Source organism: Ictalurus punctatus, chromosome 14, assembly GCF_001660625.3.
Source record: "Ictalurus punctatus breed USDA103 chromosome 14, Coco_2.0, whole genome shotgun sequence".
NCBI classification, from domain to species: Eukaryota; Metazoa; Chordata; class Actinopteri; order Siluriformes; family Ictaluridae; genus Ictalurus; species Ictalurus punctatus.
Genome location: NC_030429.2, coordinates 17,679,649 through 17,701,219, shown reverse-complemented (window position 1 = coordinate 17,701,219; position 21,571 = coordinate 17,679,649). Strand labels below are relative to the sequence as shown.

Here is a 21,571-nt window from a genome sequence, read left to right as displayed (position 1 = left end):
CAAACACCTGCTCTCTCTTCCCCCTTGAATTTGTGATGCACTGCTGTGGGTGAGTAAACTCTCCGCGCGCCTCACTGCAGCTCTTTATCAGGAGGCGTCGCGCTCAGCTGGAAAGCGTTGGGCGAATCTCAGCTCCCCGCGCGCCTCTGCTCTGACATCACGCGCGCGTCTGACACGTCAAAAAATCTCAGCGCGTGCAAGACATGACCGGTGTATTGGCTTATAGGTCAGAGGCAAATCACACAACCGTTTGTGATATCAAATAATTATTAATGACAATCTAATTTTAACATACAACCTCTACAATTCTATAACATAGAATATATTACAATATATATCAGAATACATAGGCTAGTAATATTTTTTTTTTATGATTAGTGAGTATGTGTCAATCTATTTAAAACTAAAACTCTTTTAAGCATTGAGCCTGATGGCGCTAGATTTAAATTAAACTCTGCCTTTACCATGCTAAAACTAATCTAGACAAACAAACAGACAGGCTGCATTATTCCTGGCAATATTATACAGCCTACATTATATATATTTTTTTGTCTTATGAATGGAATTCTCAAAAAAAAAAAAAAAAAAACCCTAATATTCTAAATTACAGGCTACTGTAGACAAATCAAGCATTTCCTTTAAATAACTAACACAGTTTCGTTGGGCATTCAGGGTTAAATAAGATATCAGTCAGTAATAAACAGAAGTGTGTGTGTGTGTGTGTGTGTGTGTGTGTGTGTGTGTGTGTGTGTGTGTGTGTGTGAGAGAGAGAGAGAGAGAGAGAGAGAGAGAGAGAGCATACAGTTTTCTCACGAGGAGATAGAAATGGAAATCCAGTTAAAAACATCAACACTATACTATTATGCGACAGGTTAAAAAAAATGAAATGTGAAAAACTATTTGAAATGATAAAAAAAAAAAAACTAGTAAGAAGTAAACATTAATTTGCCCTTTCGCATATAATATTACATTTTATACGAACTAATATTTATTTTAATTCTTAAAGCAATAATTGTCCTATTAAGTTAAAATGGTGTTTACATTTTCAAGGAGGCAATTTTACAGCTTCACTCATTTTACCAGGTCTAATGAGGCTGTTAAAGCGGTGGCAGATGGGTGTCAGATAGCCTGTAATTTACACAGTGCTTTCAGTTAATCAGCAGTCCCTCAGAGAGAGAGAGAGAGAGAGAGAGAGAGAGAGAGAGAGAGAGAGAGAGAGAGATGGATGGAAACGGAATCTTTCAGAACAAATTCTTCTTTAAGGCTGTTTGTAACCTTTAACTTTCTTTTCAGCACTAAAGCAAGGTCTCGAGCTCGAGTGGAGTTTCATGTCCCGCAGGTCCTCTTTTAAATCTCAAATTTAAAACTGGAACATGCCGTAAATCCTTTTGTTAACATTAAATTTTTTGTCTAAAACAAATCTCCTTGCTTGCATTTTTTTTTTGTGGGAAAATGCATCTTTTTAGCCCCAGGTCGAAATCTATAAATGAGGATACATCTTGTTCAGTGTTTACGTCGAGGATTACTAACCATTCAAATGAACATTCGTTGTATTTAATAGTATTGGGCAGGTATAACACGTGTAGTTGTAATAAAAAATACGCACATATCCTCGTATGATATTAGGCTCTATATAGGCTATATAAAATGCTGAAATATTGTATACAATATTAAATAAAATATCAGAAATTAGTAAAAATGTTGTAGTTATAATAAAAATACAAAGTTATGCCTATATGATAGATTTAAGCCCATAATAATGTCAAAATATTGTATCCTTAGTATAATATGCTATAAAAAGATTTGATTATTTTTTCAACATAAACATGAAATAGCTGCTGATTTGTTAGGATGGACGGATGGAGATGGAATATTTCTGTAGCGCTAACTTGTAAACACCTTGAAGGAAATTGTCTCAGTGGAGAAACAGCAGTAATAACAGCATCAGCAACAATTGTGCGGTTATAATCCCGAAGCCCACGCATTTCTCTCTCCAGCACTTCATTCAATTAATCCACCCTGCAGCCGGAGAGGACTGCTGTATGTTTGTGGCTGTGGTGCATGACTAAACACGCCGATTACTGAACAGAAATACTGCCACTTTATTTTTATTTTCATTTACAACTTTCCTGCTTTCGCTTCAGATGAGAAAATACGTTTGGTCGGTCGCGAGAAATCGGAAATATGAAACGAAAGCCGAGACTTGTTCAGTTTTAGCTGAAGTAAAGCGAGCAACAGGCTGATGGGAATGTGGACTGGGTCTCTGAGCACGGACTCAGCAGCATCCTCGTGCTAGTTCAAGGGGTTTTCCGTATGAAATGGCGGCCTGTGCAGCAGATCATTAGGACTATATGCTGATGAGCCAACATTTCGTACAGTAGAGGACTCGTGACCCGAGGCTTGAGCTTCTCGGCCAGATGGGCGGTAGGCGGAGGGCGCAGGCTGCTCTTTTCTCCAGCCTGAGAGAAAGGCATACAGCGTGCACACAGAGACACACGGAGAGACACATAGAGACACGGAGAGACACACAGAGACACGGAGAGACACAGACAGACACACGGAAAGACAGAGACATGGAGAGACACACAGAGACACGGAGAGACACACGGAAAGATACGGAAAGACATAGAGACATACACAGAGACACAGAGAGACACAGCACAACCCTACAGCACTGCTTCACGCGCTAACACACTCAGCTCAGTCCGTTTCAAAACACATAGAAACTGGATAGGAATCTTAACATCAGCGATCATCTGCTCTTATTGACAATCCCGCACAACACAACCCAATTATTACAGCATGATCTACAGTATAACTCATATCATTAGTATAATTAGAATCCAATATCAGGTATTTTACTATATTTACAATATTTAAAAAAAAATGACCATAGGCTACTATACACATTTGTGCTGTATACGTGGCCCAAAATATTTATATACACTGATTGTTCATTTGAATGGTCAGTGATCTTCCACGTTCATACTGCACAGGATTAGTTTATTAGGAATGAGACATTCCCTGTCTGTCTGTCTGTCTGTCTGTCTACTTATTTCCCTTTTTTGCTTTACACACATTATTTAAACATTACTTACTATAACCCTCTGCTAACTTTTCTCTATTTCTTTTTTGTGTGCTGTCTGAACTCATACTTGTTTTATTTCTTTATTATGTTTTCCAAACTTGCTCAGAAGGGCCTGAAAAGAGCTGTAAACTATACATATTTATTCATGGTGGTGGTAGAGTTAAATCTCAATCAGCCCACTGTGCCCTTTATTCAAATTAAAACTGAAATTCACACTGATAGGCTAGTAACTTTTTATTTATTCATCTTTTTAACTGTTTCCTCCTATTTTAGGGCAGCATTTTAATAGTGATTTCAAATCACAGGATTTATTTGTGGCTTTTGTTTAGTGATGCATTTCCTTGTTCTGGATTAAAATGACCTAACAGGCAGGAAGGTGTGTTAAAAAAAAAAAAAAATCCAAATAAATGACACCTGATATTAACATTAAAAACACTTTTAATTCTAACATTTCAAACACACCTGTTCAAACTCAGGTGCACAAAATACAATATAAATATCTCTCTTTCTCTCTCTCTCTCTCTCACACACACAAACACCTTACAATTAGGTGACATGTTCTCTCAAGTAAAACATAACTAGGCAACAGTAACATACAGAAACATGTACAATTAACACAACTCATTGATAATTCAATAGAAGAACTGGAGTTCATAATGCCACCAATTACATTCAAACACAACACTAGCATCTTATTCCTGTTTCAGACTTCGGACCTGCGTGTGCAATGTTCATGCCACAGTGTAAAGCGCATAGAAGAACCTCCTTACATGTGGTCCCATTTGTACCAAAGATAAGACAAATACGTTTTGTTTGTTTTGTGTAGTTGTTCAGGGTATTTTTTTATTTTTTTTTTTAACCTACATCTAGCATCATCAGCAGCACCTCTAGTGTTCACAGTCATAGCCAGCTTTGTTGGACATTAATTTACTAAATCACTGAAATATAACAAAGATACAGACATATGAACCATCAGCAGGTGGTCGATGAACTATATTGTACAAGCACACAGTAATAACAGTATAGTTATGCTTGGACGGAGGTGCTGTAGCATGGACAGAAATAGCTTTAGATTGGCTTCTCTCAGCAAAGTGTTTTACATAAAACATCTAACATGAAGAATCTGATAATGGACTGAAGTTAACCCTCCTCTTCGTCACTGTCTCTCATGCTTATGCCCTGCAGTCCGTCTCCCGAAGACACTGCGGCTGTGGCCTCCTCTATAGTGAGCCGGTTGTAGATGGTCTCGTAGTTCTTGTTGTTCAAGGTGCACTCTAGGACACCCTGCAGCCTGAAGTCACGGAAGGACTTCTGCAAAACAAATACACAAAAAAGCCTCTAAAGACACTCTTCAATGTTGTCTTGGTCAAAACTGTTCTTTGATAGATGTTTTGCAACTATAACTGAAAATTCTTGAAGAAAATGTTCGAGTTGGTATTACCTTGACGATCTTGATGAGGATTTTGAGCTGATAGACATGGAGCTGCAGGTCCAGTCTGTCCGTTAGCCAAACACACACTGCCTTCATGGAAGTGTTGTACCATTGCTAGGAATATAAGCAAAAAGAAAAGCAGAACCTTTACTTAGTGTTTGAGAAGAGATCTGGCAGGACATCATCTCCTCCAATAAAGTGAAGGAGTGGCTTATCAGAAAACTGTCATGAGCTCAAACTCACCATTCAGTTAGGTTTACTTTAAAATGATTTTATTTATTTATTATTATTGTTTACAAATGCCATGAGGATATTAAAGACAAAGTAATGAGGAAATTTCTTTTGGAGGTTTTTCTACCAATTGTAGAGAACACAAATCCATGTGTCCCCCCCCCAACTCAACTTCAAAAGGTGAATAGCGGACAACCTTCATATTGTAAACAGAATGCTGTAAGTAGAATATTCTTAAAATCATGTTAAAATCTATGTCGATGATTAAAACCGTTCAAAACTACACATGGCAGTTTAGAGTCAGGTGAACACCAAGTCACTGCTGCTTTCCTTTCTTACAAGAATAATAAAAGTATCATTGTAGCATTAAAAACATGTGTTTATTATAAAAACAGGAGAAAATAAAGAGCATGCGTGTCCTCTGAAACTCATGTCAACAGCAAACACATCTCAGTGGCACACACTCACGCAACACAAACAGTATGAAAACCCTTGATCACTGTGTGGAATAAATGTGATACGACACTTGTGTCCTCTCCTCTCAACTACATCAGCCATTTATACTGCTGAGATGCTATAGTATATCTGTATTTACAGGTTAATACTGAAGAATGTACTGTATTTCATTATGAGTAACAGGATTGTTGCTATAGGTTGTTATAGGTACTGAACAGTAGCTGGTGGTGTTTTATTGGTTTGAGATGTGTATCTAGTTGTCATTGAATGATTTCTTATTGCTTTGTGAGTTGTCTGAATGCCTCTTTATGTCTCTGGAGTATCACTACATCACCACTATATGACAGATTCTGACATGTCACACTGACTTAATCAAATTACCATCTAACGAATATTATTATTATTATTATTATTATTATTATTATTATTATTATTTCACATGGATTTATAGCTGTAAATAGCTAAGAAACTCATTAAATCAGAAAGCCTTTTTGGTTAGAGCAAAGATCTTACTGTAAAGGAATAACACTTTGTTAAATCGTGCACATTACACTGCCCTGGGAAAAATAGTATTAAAAGTTATTGATCATATTACGGTCATTAGTAGATGCACTGACTTATTGACAAAATACCAGCTAATCCTCATAGGACATGCTACATACACTCATCTGCCACTTAATTAGGAACACTTGTACTCATGCTTATTATCAGCCAATCATGTGGCAGCAGTGCAATGCATAAAATCATGCAGATACAGATCAAGAGCTTCAGTTAATGTTCACATCAAACATGGTTGTTGGTGCCAGCCAGGCTGTTCAAAACTGTTGCTCACTGTATGGGTTTTTTTGTTGTTGTTTTTTTTTAGTTTACCGCACCATTCTAAACTCTAGAGGCTGTTGTGTGTGAAAATCCCAGGAGATCAGAAATTTGAAATACTCAAATCTGGGCCCAACAACCACGCCCCGGTCAAAGACACTGTCCGAGATAATATTTTTAGTCATTCTGAAATTTGATGTGAACATTAACTGAAGCTCTTGATAACTGCATGAATGAGCTAGAGCACAGGTGTTCCTATTAAAGTGGTCAATGAGAGATACCACGTTTCATTTGGTATTTGAAAATAAATAAGCACACACAAAAAAGTCAATTTCTATCCTCAAATTTTACAGATGTTTGAGATTTTTGAGATGTAGTGCATGATCTGTGAAAAACAAATTATTTAGTAAACCAATGTACTGTTGTAAACAAATTCTCCAGTCTCAGTTAGCCCTGAAATATAATACAATCCAGTCACCAAGTAATACAATACATACACAGGAAAAAATTACATTTTCATATGATAGTATAATTAGAAAATGATGGGACAATTTTTGACAACACCTGATTAGGCTATTAACATTATAAAATTAATTACCTTGAAAAATATACATTTGTATTTTTTCTTCATTAAATAAATCCAGTATCAGGAAAATTGTAGTGATGTTCCCAAATGTCAAAATGTAACAAAAGAACCTTTGCTCAATCATCTTTCCTTTCATGTGCACAACAGTTAGTCTGGCGTACATGATAATGAACCCCAGTCACATTCATATTTTGAAGTAATCAACAATACCACGTCCTACACTTAATTGAATGCAAGAAAAAATAGAAAGTGAGGCTCTCCCTAATTGAGGCGCTTAGCGAGAAGGCAAAAACACAGGAGCAAGGTGACAAGACACTAATTTGTGCAGGTGAGGCAGAGCAAGCTGCATTTCTCCATATTACTAGCAATCAGACATGAACACATTACCGGGAACATTTCCTTCCTGCGGCAGTAATCACACACTTAAGTATCCTCTTGTCCTTATCATTAAGGAGGCAGTGAAGGGCATATGTGGCACCCGTGACCAAGCGGAAGTCTCTGGCCCCTTGCCATGTAGACCTCATCACACTCTTAATAATGCTGATTTGCTGCTGCCTGCAAGGGCATGCACAGCATGATTTCTTAGACAAACACAATACTTCTAATATCCATATATTTTCCCACATACGCTCCAACGCGGTGAATCAGTCCAAAGCAGAACTCATGCGCCGAATACCAATCTATCCATACTAGTAAAAAAAAAAAAAAAAAAGAAAAAAAGAAAGAAAGAAAAAAAAAAAAAAGAACAAGAATAAAAGCGTGTGGACTGTTTCAGCAGCACTCTTTCTCTCGCAGCCTGTTTTATGAGGAAGGGTCTTTGGTGACACAGCAAGACCCTGCTGTCAGCATCCTCTCCATGTGCATGACTGGGTGTGTGTGAGGCACATTAGGGAGCGTGGGGAGTGTGTGTGTGGCACATTAAGCTTTCTGTGTGCCTGTCTCCTCATCGCCGCTCTCCGACCCCAGCAGAGGCCCAGCAAATAAACAGGAAAGCCCCAAACACAGCATCTCTCCAATCTTCCACACAAAGTTTTCAAACACAATCTACACATACACTGCTGAGACCTGCCTGTTGTGTGTGTGTGTGTGTGTGTGTGTGTGTGTGTGTCTATACCCTGTGTTTCTGCTCAACTGTCAATATAAACAACTGTGTGTCTCCCTATTGTTTGACAACCTGTGGACATATAGTAGTGAAAGATGTATAAAATTGAGGAGGGACATGATCTAGATTTCAGAGATGTGTATACGCGCGCGCACACACACACACACACACACACACACACACACACACACCCATCAGCATAAACAGGTCAACATGAGTGTGATTTCTCAGGCACTGGAAATAGTCACAATAGACTGATGAGTGCTATTAGTGAGGCCTCAATGCTCTCCCACTAAAAACTTTCCACACCTCCTTACACCTCTCACTCACTGTTATACAATACCGAGCATAGAGGAAAAGAGGCCAGAAGCAGGGGGCTCAGGAGAGATGGGGACAGAGAGAGAGACAGACAGACACTTACGAGACAGCGAGCGCTGTCTTTGCACGTGTGCCAAAGTTGCTATAAAGTTTTCAGAACGTGAGTCACACCTTCCACAAGATCATCATGGAACGAGCCACATAACATCTTAACATAAACACTGAATTTAGCCTCCAAGCCTCATAGTCCACCATTTAACAGGGCTTAATAACTCACAATCCACCCTTTTGTCTGAGACGTGTAAAGAAATTCTGGTGGAAGAAAATACAGCCACTAGTGTTAAAAGCAAAATCAGTATCTAAAAGGCCTGATGTTTCCTATTGATTTGATGAATGGCTTAACATGCATATAACATAACGGTGTGCTCTTTTTGTGCATATTAGAAAAAAAAAGGTTTTGCAAATAAATTTGAATGGCGGAAGATCAGAAAATGAGTAAACACTGTTATTGTTGTTTATACAGCTCCTTATGGTCTGAGGATCATTTGAACCTGTTTTTTAAACTGATTAATCAGTTTTTAATGCACCAATTTAAAAAAAAACAGACATCGCTCAAAGACATACTGTAGAACAATTTGGTGTGCACTTTCATATGAATTTTCATCTATTATTTAAAGAGCCTGTGTACAGTAGCCTTTAAAATGTACTATATTGTCTGTGGGTCTATTGTCCAAGTTCTCCAATATGGCAGGAATCAAATACATCAACGGGGAAGTGATCCCTTAAATAAGAATATTTGACCCTCACCAGCCCTCGGGTCAGTACTCTTCTTTTGAATAGCTGTTATTTAAAATTATGAGGGAAAAATTTAATTTGAAATTAAACTTCAATAAATCTTTGCTATTCGTCTGCATATTCAGAAAAAAAAAATCTATGTAGCAATAGTAAGCAGCACAGGGAAAAAAAAAACAATACCATAAATATACAGGGTTATACTACTCTGGAAAAGACATAATATAAAAGAGAGTGTTAAGCAAATGAAGCTGCACATAACCTTGCGTTCACCCACTACTGATACCACTGCGTCTGTATGTGTCTGCTGAGGCACTTACGTCAAAGATTTTCTCTGTGTACATCTCATCATTCACACGGTCTCTGAGGATGTCCTGGTTTTGCCTCACAAATGTAATGTAGGTGTCTGCTAGATCCATGCCAGGTTTCTGAGACACAGAAGGAGGCACAGAGAGAGAGAAATCGAGAGGCGAGAGATGATGCATGTGAGATCGATTTGACAGAAATGAAACTATAGTGAAACAAAACATTTACTATTTCTGAGGTAAAAATATCAAGCAGTTTTGCATACAGGGAGAAATCTGTCGATGCCTCTACCTATGCCATGTTTACAGCAGCTCACTGTTCATCAGTAGTGTTCAATGAGTTTAAGACTAAGACCCTAGAAGCATAGTGTAAATTTGAAGGAACATTAATTACCATTAAATATGATAAAATTCTTTAAAACACTCTTTATGTGACCAGGTGGAAAACAATAACAGACTACTGTGCCCCTAAATTGCCTACACACTGTCAGTGCAAACTTCTCAGTTTACCTGAGTAACAAATAAAGAAAAAACAACAACATTGCTATTCACACTGGGAGCATGAGAGGAGGAAAATACTCCAATACTACTGTAATTGCTTTGACACCTTTCACACCCATTTCTCAGGGGCTGACAACCTGCGGGCAGAGCATGGCTCCTTATCACGCTATGCTTCCTTTGTCTCCTCCTACACCATGTTGGACGACACAGGAACGCTACACCACAGCAAGGTGGAAATTCCCTTCCGGCTCTTAAGACGGAAATGGTGGAATAACTAGACACAAGATACCCGATGGACACTCCACTTCTCAAGTTACTGACGGCTCAGATATGTGACAGCTGCTGTGTTCGTCGTAGCATAGCAGCATGACATTAAGAGCTTACTGCCCCACAGATTTGTCTGGAATACCGAGCGCACATTACGCACACTTCCGACTTAACTCCAGTGTCAATCAAGTAAAACGTATACACTTTTACATTCAGTCAGTATAAAGTTAAAATAGCCTGTCTTAGAACAGGATTGTCTATTAAGCTTTAGGCTTCCTGTATTTTATCATAATCCATAATACAGTATCTCACAAAAGTGAGTATATTTGATTATATCTTTTCATGTGACAACACTGAAGAAATGACACTTTGCTGTGAAGTAGTGAGTGTACAGCTTGTGTAACAGTGTAAATTTGCTGTCCCCTCAAAATAACTCAACACACAGTCTTAATGTCTAAACCGCTGGCAACAAAAGTGAGTACACCCCTAAGTGAAAATGTCCAAATTGGGACTTAACCCTCTTGGGCATGGAGTTCACCAGAGCTTCGCAGGTTGCCACTGGAGGCCTCTTCCACTCCTCCATGATGACATCACGGAGCTGGTGGATGTTAGAGACCTTGTGCTTCTCCATCTTCTGTTTGAGGATGCCCCACAGGTGCTCAATAGGGTTTAGGTCTGGAGACATGCTTGGCCAGTCCATCACCTTCACCCTCAGCTTCTTTAGAAAGGCAGTGATCGTCTTGGAGGTGTGTTTGCGGTCGTTATCATGCTGGAATACATGCTGGGATCATGCTCTGCTTCAGTATGTCACAGTACATGTTGGCATTCATGGTTCCCTCAATGAACTATAGCTCCCCAGTGCCGGCAGCACTCATGCAGCGCCAGACCATGACACTCCCACCACCATGCTTGACTGTAGGCAAGACACACTTGTCTTTGTACTCCTCACCTGGTTGCCACCACACACTCTTGACACCATCTGAACCAAATAAGTTTATCTTGGTCTCATCAGACCACAGGACATGGTTCCAGTAATCCATGTCCTTAGTCTGCTTGTCTCCAGCAAACTCTTTGCGGGCTTTCTTGTGCATCATCTTTAGAAGAGGCTTCCTTCTGGGACGACAGCCATGCAGACCAATTTGATGCAGTGTGCGGCGTATGGTCTGAGCACTGACAGGCTGACCCCCCACCCCTTCAACGTCTGTAGCACTCATACGTCTATTTCCCAAAGACAACCTCTGGATATGACACTGAGCACGTGCACTCAACTTCTTTGGTCGACCATGGCGAGGCCTGTTCTGAGTGGAACCTGTCCTGTTAAACCGCCGTATGGTCTTGGCCACTGTGCTGCAGCTCAGTGTCAGGGTCTTGGCAATCTTCTTATAGCCTAGGCCATCTTTATGTAGAGCAACAATTCTTTTTTTCAGATCCTCAGAGAGTTCTTTGGCATGAGGTGCCATGTTGAACTTCCAGTGACCAGTATGAGGGAGTGTGAGAGCGATGACACCAAATTTAACACACCTGCTCCCCATTCACACCTGAGACCTTGTAACACCAACAAGTCGTAAGACACCGGGGAGGAAAAATGGCTAATTTGGACATTTTCACTTAGGGGTGTACTCACTTTTTTGCCAGTGGTTTAGACATTAATGGCTGTGTGTTGAGTTATTTTGAGAGGACAGCAAATTTACACTGTTATACAAGCTGTACACTCACTACTTTACATTGTAGCAAAGTGTCATTTCTTCAGTCTTGTAATATGAAAAGATATAATCAAATATTTACAAAAATGTGAGGGGTGTACTCACTTTTGAGAGATACTGTATATTAGGTTTGTTTAAATTTATTTGATAATTCAATAATGAATAAATAGATACATAAATAAATAAAACTACACTGGCTCTTACACCTCTACTCTGTGCACTTTGCTTCTCTAGAACTTAATTTAAAATACTGTATAGTAGCCCTACCTGTATTGTTTTCTGCTAGATATATCGCTTTGCTTGCATTTCCTCATGTGTAAGCCGCTCTGGATAAAAGTGTCTGCTAAATGAATAAATTTAATGTAATTTAATGTTATCCTGTTACTAGTATTTAGGCTTTACAACTTTTTTTCCAGGGACCTTCAACTTGTTTTCACACAGGAATATAACCACAAGTGTTTATTTAAAAAGTTAGTGGTAGTATGTATGTATGTATGTTTGGCCCTGCTAGCACACAGCAGATCCCTAATGGCTTCTTATTCACTATATGCTCACTACATGGGGTATAAAATCATGGATTTTTCTCCCATCAGGCTACAAAAGGTCATTTGATTAAGAAACTTTGATTGACTAGGTTTCACAAGTGAAAGTAGAGCATGGGGTCTCAAGCAATGAATATGCTTTATTTGCCTTTCAAACAGTAACTATTATGAACATTTAAAATTTGCATTAGGTAAGATTACAGGTTAAGTAGGAGGTGGGTTAGATGTTTGAATCATTTTTTCCCCTTCAGCCCTATTCCCACCCACGTTAATGAAGCTCCACCCCTTGGATCTACAGGGGACCATAAAGTAGTGTGTCTATAAAATGACTAACAGGAGGCCCATCCAAACACAAACAAGCATTCTTGGACCAGAAGCCAGTTTCCAAAGTGATTTTCTCAGCCATACACTTGTGCTGAGGCCATTTCTTAATCCATTTTTTTCATATTATACATATTTTCCACGTTACTAGTACACCTTTAAATAGCAATAAAGCAATAAAACATATCCAGCAGTCATAGTGTTTGTGTGCACTGTCTCCTCAATCCCAGTGAGCCACATGGCAGAGCTTAACCAGGAAGCCCCTTAACCCCTTTTTTTCTGACAGCGCGAGAAAGTAATCCCAGACAAACACACACAAGCTCGCACAAGCATACACATGAGTACACACAACTTGTCAGTGAACCCTCTTGGCCATCATTGCTCCATCACGTAGGAGCATTTGAGCCACAGCAGGGAGAACAATACGAGAGCAGTTAGGAATGGGCAGGGGTGCGGGGCAGCCGGGGCGTGTGTGACTGAATCAATGCAGAGGTGTGGAATGGTGTGATTAAGGCCAGGTTAATGACTGGTTAAGCTAAGGGGATAAGCAACAGGGATGGGAAACAGACGAGAAAAAGAAGGAGAGACAAAATAGATGGTAATTACACAGAGTGACTGCTCTGGCCTCCTGCCACTGCCTCATTCACTGCCCAGGTGCAGGTGTATAAATGCGTGCGAGAGTGTGATTCTGTATGTTTGTGTGTGTGTTTTAGAGAGAGAGAGAGAGAGATGAAGTGTGTGTGAACTGTTTGTATGGCATGTATGAGAATCTACAAGTAAGTTTGGGGTAAATAGTTTCAAGGTGGAGGGTGTATGTGAGAGCGTTAGCTTTTAATCAAAGCATGTGTTTGGGAGGGTGTGAATGTCTGACTCAGTGTGTTTAGCTGAGCTACCAGCAGGGCTTTCCTTGCCAGAATACCACAGCGCTTGAATGGCAGTCTTCACAAAAGAGCAGGAGAGCTTAAAATTTCGTGACAAGGGCCCAGAAATGTTCAGTGGCAAAGGCCAGACCACAGCCTGTCTCTCTGGCTCCCTCTCTCTCCTTCCGCACGGCTGTGAAATGGGCTTCCGAGGTGCTGGGTTGCCTCCACACAAAAGCGCATGGTAGACGCTACATTCTCATTTAACGCATAAGAAGGGGATTTGCCTACCGTACACCACAGGCTTCTGCGTGCCAAGAGCACACATGGAAAGTTTAATTGATCAGTGGAGCATAACTACAACATTTCAGCCTTGTTTTATGTCGTAATTTATGAAATTTTAGAAGCTTTTAAGGACGAATGCACTAGATAAAAACATCATCTTGTCTTATGAATTTACAAAAACTACATGCACATGTGATTGTTCTTTAATACATTTAATAGCAAAGCATTAATTCTATATGTCATTTCTTTACAGATTTCTTTATCAACCAGTGTTGATTTCCTTGCCTGTTCATTGCCTCCCTGCCACCTCTCACAACACAGTCCTCGCGCTGCTTGTTTGAAACCCGCTGTCGACAACTTACTGGATTGTGAACCAAATCCAAGCCAAATGGGTTACCAATTAGCATTACTTAGCCAGCTCTCGGATGCACCCTGGCACTACAATAGCTCATTGCAAAATTCTGCAACATTTAGCACTGCCATTTGATGAATAAATAGGAAATATTTCTATTGGTTGGTTTTCTTACTGAGAGAGGGTATGCCAGAAGGCTAGGCTGAAACACTCAGCAAAGTTGGATACCACATGAGATTACAAAAACTGGCAAACGCACAAATCACCGCATGTGCTAAATAAAATACTCTGTACTGTACACAGTCACATAGCAGGCACCAAAGCTTCATGCAGTCAGTAAGCACAGAGTTCTGAGCTGAGTAACACTTACTGGGACGTCCACATACTTGGCTGCTGCTTTTACCTTTAAAAGAGGGCATGCATAAACTATACTGTCTTTATAAAGTACTATTTCAGTTTTTGGCACTGAAATGGAACAGAGGAAAGTAAAAAAAAGACCCCACTTACAGTAAAAGAAAGGATCGAAGAAAAAAATGTTCCTTCATCATATCGTGAAAGCTTGGACAGAACACCATCCAAAACAGCAGCAAACTGCAAGCGCAGAAAAAAAGGGGAATTTAATACGAGACAATAAAAAACATATTTAAGCAGCACACATGCCACATAATGACAAGCTTTAACAGCCCATGAGAATGTGATAAATAAGAAACTGAGTAATAGCAACTTCAGATGAAAATACCATCTCTGATATTGAGCTGCTAGCTTCCTCAGTGTGAGGCTTCAGAAAAAATATGAAAAAAAACTATCATTCATAGGCTTCTTATATTCATTGTGTCTATATGGAGGCATTCGGAGGTATTCACCAGCACATGTGAAGGCCAGCAGAAGAGCTAGCAAAAGCCAACCTTAAGGAAGCAAATAGTACCTTTGAAACTAGGCAGGAGATCATTTCTTTAAAGGTCTCATCGATCAGGACATCAATTTTAGAATGGTACTGTTGCTGTGGAGATGTACACATAATACATGGCTTACAGCACAGATATAAATAGGGTTACAACAAAAAGTGAAAGCAGAACCAATTGCTGAAACACAGGCTTAAAAGCTCGCATACATGCACAAAGTAAGAGTCATCCCTTTATTATTGTTTTTGACAATAAAATCATTGAGTAAGGATTATCTAACAAAGTAAAAGTATTAATTGTACTCTGTATAATCCTTTGGTCAATGCAATTACCAGTTCCCATAATCATATCCTAACATTAATCAAGAGCAATGAATAAACAGCATAATCACATACATGTATACTGCAGAGTAGAAGAATCTTCCCATATAACAGGGCTGAGTTAAGCAGCTAATAGGCCCAATTATGCCACTGAATGGAATTCCTTTCTTCGTTTAGGGCAAAGGAATCTGTAGGATTTTTTTTTTTTTTAAAGCAGGCTGCAGTAAGGGCAGCGTTGTGTTTCTCTAAAAGTCTCATCAAGCTGCAGTGACCAAAGGCTCAATCTGGCTTCAATTAATCTTGCATTATTAACCTGGATAAATTGATTCATTTATTTTTGCCTCAAAAACATGGTGACGCTGAAAAAGGTAGGAAGAAAGATAGAGAACGACTCTAAGGAAAAGCAAACGAGAGAAAGAGGGACAGAGAAAGAGGAGGGAGGGAGAGAGAGAGTGTGCCTGTGAGTGTGTGTATGTATGTGTGTGTGAAAGGGAAAGAGAGCCTCCATTCGGCTCCATTGAATAGATGCCTTTGCTGCATGCAAGGCAAGCGGGAGTTCATCTCTGCCAACAATGCCCTTTCACAGCACATCTAAAGAACACCCAAATTAAAAATTTCAATCAATAAAGAGCGTAGATCGGTGACAAATTGAGGGTGCTGAGAGGTCACCATTGGCAGCCCTAATTTTCTTTTCACTATTTTTCACTACATGAAATGGCAATTTTTCCATAAACGGAATTATGGGCAAATCTTAAGGACTTTTTACCTCAATTAACACCTCCATGTTTGCTTTTTATATAACAGTGGGGGCCAAATTGCAAGGGCTCTTTTTGCATTAGAGGGGATTAAATTGTGGTGGGGTCTTTGCTGTGTGTGAAAACCAAAAGAACAATAATTTCTTTTGAAAACATTTATTTGGGAGCGATCCAGTAAGAGGCACTTCAGGGAGAAAGCAGTTTCTAAAGAGTAACCTTGCATTCTGAAACGCAGCAACCCCTTTCAATGGAAGCGTGAACAGGCAAAGATATACGGTAGTAAAATGATTATCTACATATTACAAACACACATAACATGCACATGAGCCAGGAAGAAATTCTGAACTTTTGTACACAGATTCAGCTGAATATTGAGCAATTTACAGAGTCTACATTACAAAAGCATGAAACCTAAAAGAAATGCTCTTTTTTAATTCCAGAAACATTCTGCAAGTTCATTCTGAAACTTAAAATATTTGAATACTGAATGATAATTGAACACTTCTATATTCACTGCTGTACAGCAACAATGTTTTCAAATATAAGTCACAGAACAAAGTATTATTATTATTGAAATTAAAAGGGAAGTGAAATGAGCATACATGAATTAAAATAAAAGCTGAACTGAGAGATGATCATGGAATAGAATTTATGACCTAAAGACGTTGTCCAAAGTAGAGTTTAATACAATATTTTTTAAACATGAATGCTTTTGTAATGCTTGTATACATAATTGGTGTTTTACAAGCCTGAGGAAAGATGGCAGACTCACCCACTGTTGGTCCATCTTAGATTCATGTAATGATGAGCAGGACACATGAAAAAAAAGAAGAAAAAAACAACAACAACAACAACATGATTGTAAAAGACACAGGAGATCTGATATAAATGGAAAAAAAAACTGAAAATATGGCATACAACAACATAGATGAATGAATCAATTATCTGAAACCATAACAAACAAAAATGGACCATTAAGGTGGAGTAATTATATAAACATATAATGGCCGGTTGGTTGATTAGAGATATGTTCCTATGGATCTGCTACAGAAGATTGGCCCTAGTAAAGAATAAAGCTGTTGTAAGCACTACTTTCTAATCTTATATCACTGTATCTCATTTTAAAATATAAATATAATATACTTAAATATAAAATCTCTGAAATGAGAATTGTGTTGGATTAGTTGGATTAGCTACCATCTTTGAAGTGGTTGTTAATGTGCAGGCTGAAGCTTTCTGAGCTAAAATGATGACCCAGTCATTTTGTTTTCAAAAAGCGCAGACCAATCATACCAAATCAAAAGCAAAAGCAAACATTATACTCAGTTGGTGCTTCTTTGGACATACAACCCCAATTCCAAAAAAGTTGGGACACGATGTAAAATGTAAATAAAAACAGAATGCAATGATTTTCAAATCGAACAAACCCATATGTTATTCACAATAGAACATAGAAAACATATCAAATGTTTAAACTGAGTAAATATACCATTTGAAGAAAAACATAAGGTAATTTTGAACTTGATGGCCGCAACATGTCTCAAACAAGTTGGTACGGGGCAACAAAAGGCTGGAAATGTAAGTGCTACTAAAAAGAAACAGCTGGAGGTTAATTAGCAACAGGGCAGTAACATGATTGGGTATAAAAAGAGTATCTTAGAGAGGCAGAGTCTTTCAGAAGTAAAGATGGGCAGAGATTCACAAATCTGCAAAAAACTGCATCTACAATTTGTGGAACAGAATAATGTTCCTCAATGAAAAATTGCAAAGACTATGAATATCTCATCATCTACAGTACATAATATCATCAAAAGATTCAGAGAATCTGGAGAAATCTCTGTGCGCAAGAGACAAGGGTGAAAATCAATATTGCATGCCCAGGATCTTCAGGCCCTCAGGCGGCACTGCATTAAAAACAGCTATGATTCTGTAATGGAAAACACTGCATGGGCTCAGAAACACCTCCAGACCTCATTGTCTGTGAACACAGTTCGCCGTGCCATCCACAAATGCTGATTAAAGCTCTATCATTCAAAGAAGAAGCCATATGTGAACACGATCCAGAAACGCAGCCGTCTTCTCTGGGCCAAAGCTCACTTAAATTGGACTGAGGAAAAGTGGAAAACTGTTCTGTGGACAGACGAATCGAAATTTGAAATTCTTTTTGTAAACCATGGATGCCGTGTCTACTAAACTAAAGAGGACTAAAGAGGAGAGGGACCATCCGACTTTATCAGCGCTCAGTTCAAAAGCCTGCGTCTCTGATGGTAGTGTGTGCATTAGTGCCTATGGAATGAGCAGCTTGCACATCTGGAAAGGCACCATGAATGCTGAAAAGTATATACGGATTTTAGAGCAACATACACTTCCATCCAGATTCCATCCCATCTTTACTTCTGAGAGTCTCTGCCTCTCTAAGATACTCTTTTTATACTCAATCCTCTTACTGACCTGTTGCCAATTAACCTCCAGCTGTTTCCTTTTGGTAACACTTACTTTTCCAGCTTTTTGTTGCCTCTGTCCCAAATTTTTTGAGACGAGTTGCGGCCATCAAATTAAAAATGACCTTATTTTATCCATAAAATGGTACATTCTATGTTCTATTGTGAATAACATGGGTTTATGGGATTTGAAAATCTGTTTTTATTTATATTTTACACAGCATCGCAACTTTTTTGGAATCGGGGTTGTACTTCAGAGAAATACAAATGAGAGCTACACCACGCTTGTACTTACCCATCACATAGCTGTGCTACAGTTATATATACACAGCACATGCACGTTAATTAATTTCTTGTGAAGGTGCTTCTAATAAAGGGTTTGTAAATTCTCTTTACTGTACAGTCCTGACACTCAATATTTTCTTTATATGTGAAATGTGTGTGTAAATATAAGACTGACTTAATATGGTTGTGGTTTACCTCTTGGCCTTGGTCGAGGATACACAGCTTAGAGTACTGTTTCTTGGCATCCATAAGAATGTTGAACATGGTGCAGACGGACAAAGGCACCCTGAAGTCAGTGGACTTACTTGACTTCTGCATCTTATTATCAAAAGCTGCTTTAGTCCTGTGTTTAAAAGAGGTGCAGTGTCAAATCATCTCAAAATACTGGATTTTTGTGTGCACTTCACTTAAAATCAAAAAAGTAACTATACTGTTCTGAGCGTTGTTATAGACAATTAATATTTTACATTCTAATTTAATGCAGGATTGCACTATTACAAATCTTAGATTTACATTTATTCATTTATCAGACTCTTTTATCCAAAGCGACTTACAAATGAGGAAATACATGTGTTAATAAATATGTTTTAATATGAGCCTTGACCTTTTGACACAGGCCTCCATCATATCACTAGCCATGAGCTTCAGCCTCTGCTCCAGATGTCTGGCGAACTCCGGCTCGGGCCACTGCAGGTCCATTACAAACATCTGGAGAGCATCCAGCTTCCAGAACAGGTCCTCTGATGTTGCTGAGCCATTACTGCTAAACATAAAGCATAGCATAAAAAATAGCACCAGCATTTTCAGGTCTTTTCATATGATTTACTAGAATTTTCAGATTTTCAGTTATACGATGCTGCAGTTTTAATGCTTCTAAATTTTCAAGCACCACTAAATTTTTAAACCTGTAACCTCCAGATAATAAAATCAGCTATTCAAGTAATGTCTTTCAAGTACTTGAAGTGTTCACCAATATTTTGAATAGAATTGGTTTTTAATCTGTAGGTTTGCCTAAGCTAATTTTAGCAGCAGGTACCTTTAGACAGAACATGGTAGCTTAGCAACTAATTCAAAAGAAGGCTAGAGTTAAATCATACAGAATGGCACTTATATGAAATGTTTAAATCTAAGTTTATTTGGTTTATCTATACTGTTAACTCTATTTGTATTATAATTATTATTTTTAAAAATAAAACTCTATTGATGCTAAAGTGAAATGCTTTTTTGTAATACAACAATCTAATACAATTTTAGTAGTCATGTTACGTGAGTGAACAGAGGCAAACAAACAAACAAAAAAAGCTTCGTCTATAAAGCTTATAGATGTTGGAAAATGCTTCTGAGTTTCCAGAGGCTTAAGACAGCCTCAGTAAGACAGACAGATGGACTGACACCACTGTGTCAACTACAGTTAACACGACAACACACCGAGAGGCTGACACAAGCAGCATTCAAGTGTACAGCGCGAAACGCTCAGCAGTAAGGAAAAAAAGGGCACTCACTCCTCTCGCTGTTAAAAGACTGTTACCTTCACAAGTGGCAGTCCTGGAAAATAGTTTGGCAAAGTCCACAGTGCAATTAAAAAGGATGAGCATGAGTTCCCACTCGATTAATTAGCGGTGGTACAGTGTGTGAGGGCTCCCTCGGGGACCTGCGCCGCCCCCTCAAGCCTGCGTGAGCGGGGGAAGAGGCAGCATGAACAAATGGACGAGCTTCTCGCCAGGAGCAGCACTCCTATGGGGGAACATGGCATTCTGACTGCCTCTAACAACCAGCTAACCAGAGTCCCCTTGGACACACACCCACAGGACTACTCCCACTACAGACACTGTTTCAGGCCTGAAACCTGGTGTGCATTTGCAGTCCAGCCTGTTTACAATGAAAATGATCTACATATAATGATGTTTTTTTTTGATGATCAAAAGTGTTCCCTAATAACAATAAAATCACTGTCACCACGATGGTCAAGGCCAAGTGATCACCGGACTCATTCCAATTACTTCAGTATTGAATAAGGTGGATGATATTAGCCAAGTTTGAATTGAATTATTTGCCTGTTTGTGGAGGAGAGGCATTGCCTAGCTCGCGTATTTCAGTACAAAGCTCAAGAACTGAGAGATTGACAGATGACTTAAATAGTTTTGCAATCAACAAATTACACTGCAATGAATTCACAAGGCGAGCATACCACACAGAAAAGTAAAAATGGAAAAACACAAAAAGGAAAACATTGGCCCTTTTCATTTTCTTTCTAAAACTGTGTTGGTGAAAGGCACAGAGAAAGTGAGAATTGATGCCTTAATGGCTTTCATATCAAAATCAGATGAATGAAGAATACCATAAATTCCTCACAGCTCACACAGAGTCCAAAAGAGTACCAAAGGTTTAGGTTATGATTATCACTAAATATCTGGCAAATTAATAGCCTGCAAGCAATAAATTCTAAAGCCAAGCCAAGTTAAACCTAATGAACCTGAACAGGAAATCCAAAAATGCAAAAATACAGATACTCTATTACATTCAGAGTTGGGTATAACGCGTTATGAAGCAATGCATTATTGCAATCTAATTACTTTTTTTTTTTTTACTGCACTCTAATTAAATTTAATTACTTACAGTAATGTAATGCATTACATTTTAAATTTATATAATTTGATGTCAATAAAATTATCCGCTGCATTACAAATTTATTGTTAAGAAACCAACATCACGTTTTGCACGGCTGCCTGTAGTGTAACCTGGACTGGGCATTGGGGGCTGTAGCCCCAAAGATTTTTTCTTTAGCCTCGAATAATTCTCCACATGGAGCGATTTGTCACTACGTAACTGAACATCAGTAAAAGAAGACGGTGGTGTTGTAATTTTATATCTTCAGTGAACGGAGGCGAGGCCAATCAGACAGGGTTTACAG

At 38.8% G+C, this 21,571-nt stretch overlaps 1 protein-coding gene across 4 annotated transcripts in view; it reads right to left on the bottom strand.

The window, feature by feature from the left end:
* Positions 1 to 3,508: 3,508 nt before the first annotated feature.
* The window catches only part of cadps2 (Ca++-dependent secretion activator 2), a 138,472-nt gene continuing 120,409 nt past the window's right edge, over positions 3,509 to 21,571 (bottom strand). For 2 of the 4 annotated variants that reach the window (XM_017485062.3, XM_017485066.3), the window contains 9 exons: positions 19,265 to 19,420; positions 18,856 to 19,003; positions 16,707 to 16,721; positions 14,883 to 14,957; positions 14,465 to 14,548; positions 14,328 to 14,360; positions 9,142 to 9,249; positions 4,530 to 4,634; positions 3,509 to 4,399 (listed from right to left, as the gene is read on the bottom strand). In XM_017485062.3, coding sequence (XP_017340551.1) covers positions 4,229 to 4,399; positions 4,530 to 4,634; positions 9,142 to 9,249; positions 14,328 to 14,360; positions 14,465 to 14,548; positions 14,883 to 14,957; positions 16,707 to 16,721; positions 18,856 to 19,003; positions 19,265 to 19,420 — 895 coding nt within the window. In that variant the 3' untranslated portion in view covers positions 3,509 to 4,228. Of the gene's footprint in view, positions 4,400 to 4,529; positions 4,635 to 9,141; positions 9,250 to 14,327; positions 14,361 to 14,464; positions 14,549 to 14,882; positions 14,958 to 16,706; positions 16,722 to 18,855; positions 19,004 to 19,264; positions 19,424 to 21,571 lie in introns of all 4 variants that reach the window. The other 2 variants (XM_053685932.1, XM_017485067.3) reach the window with 2 other exon arrangements.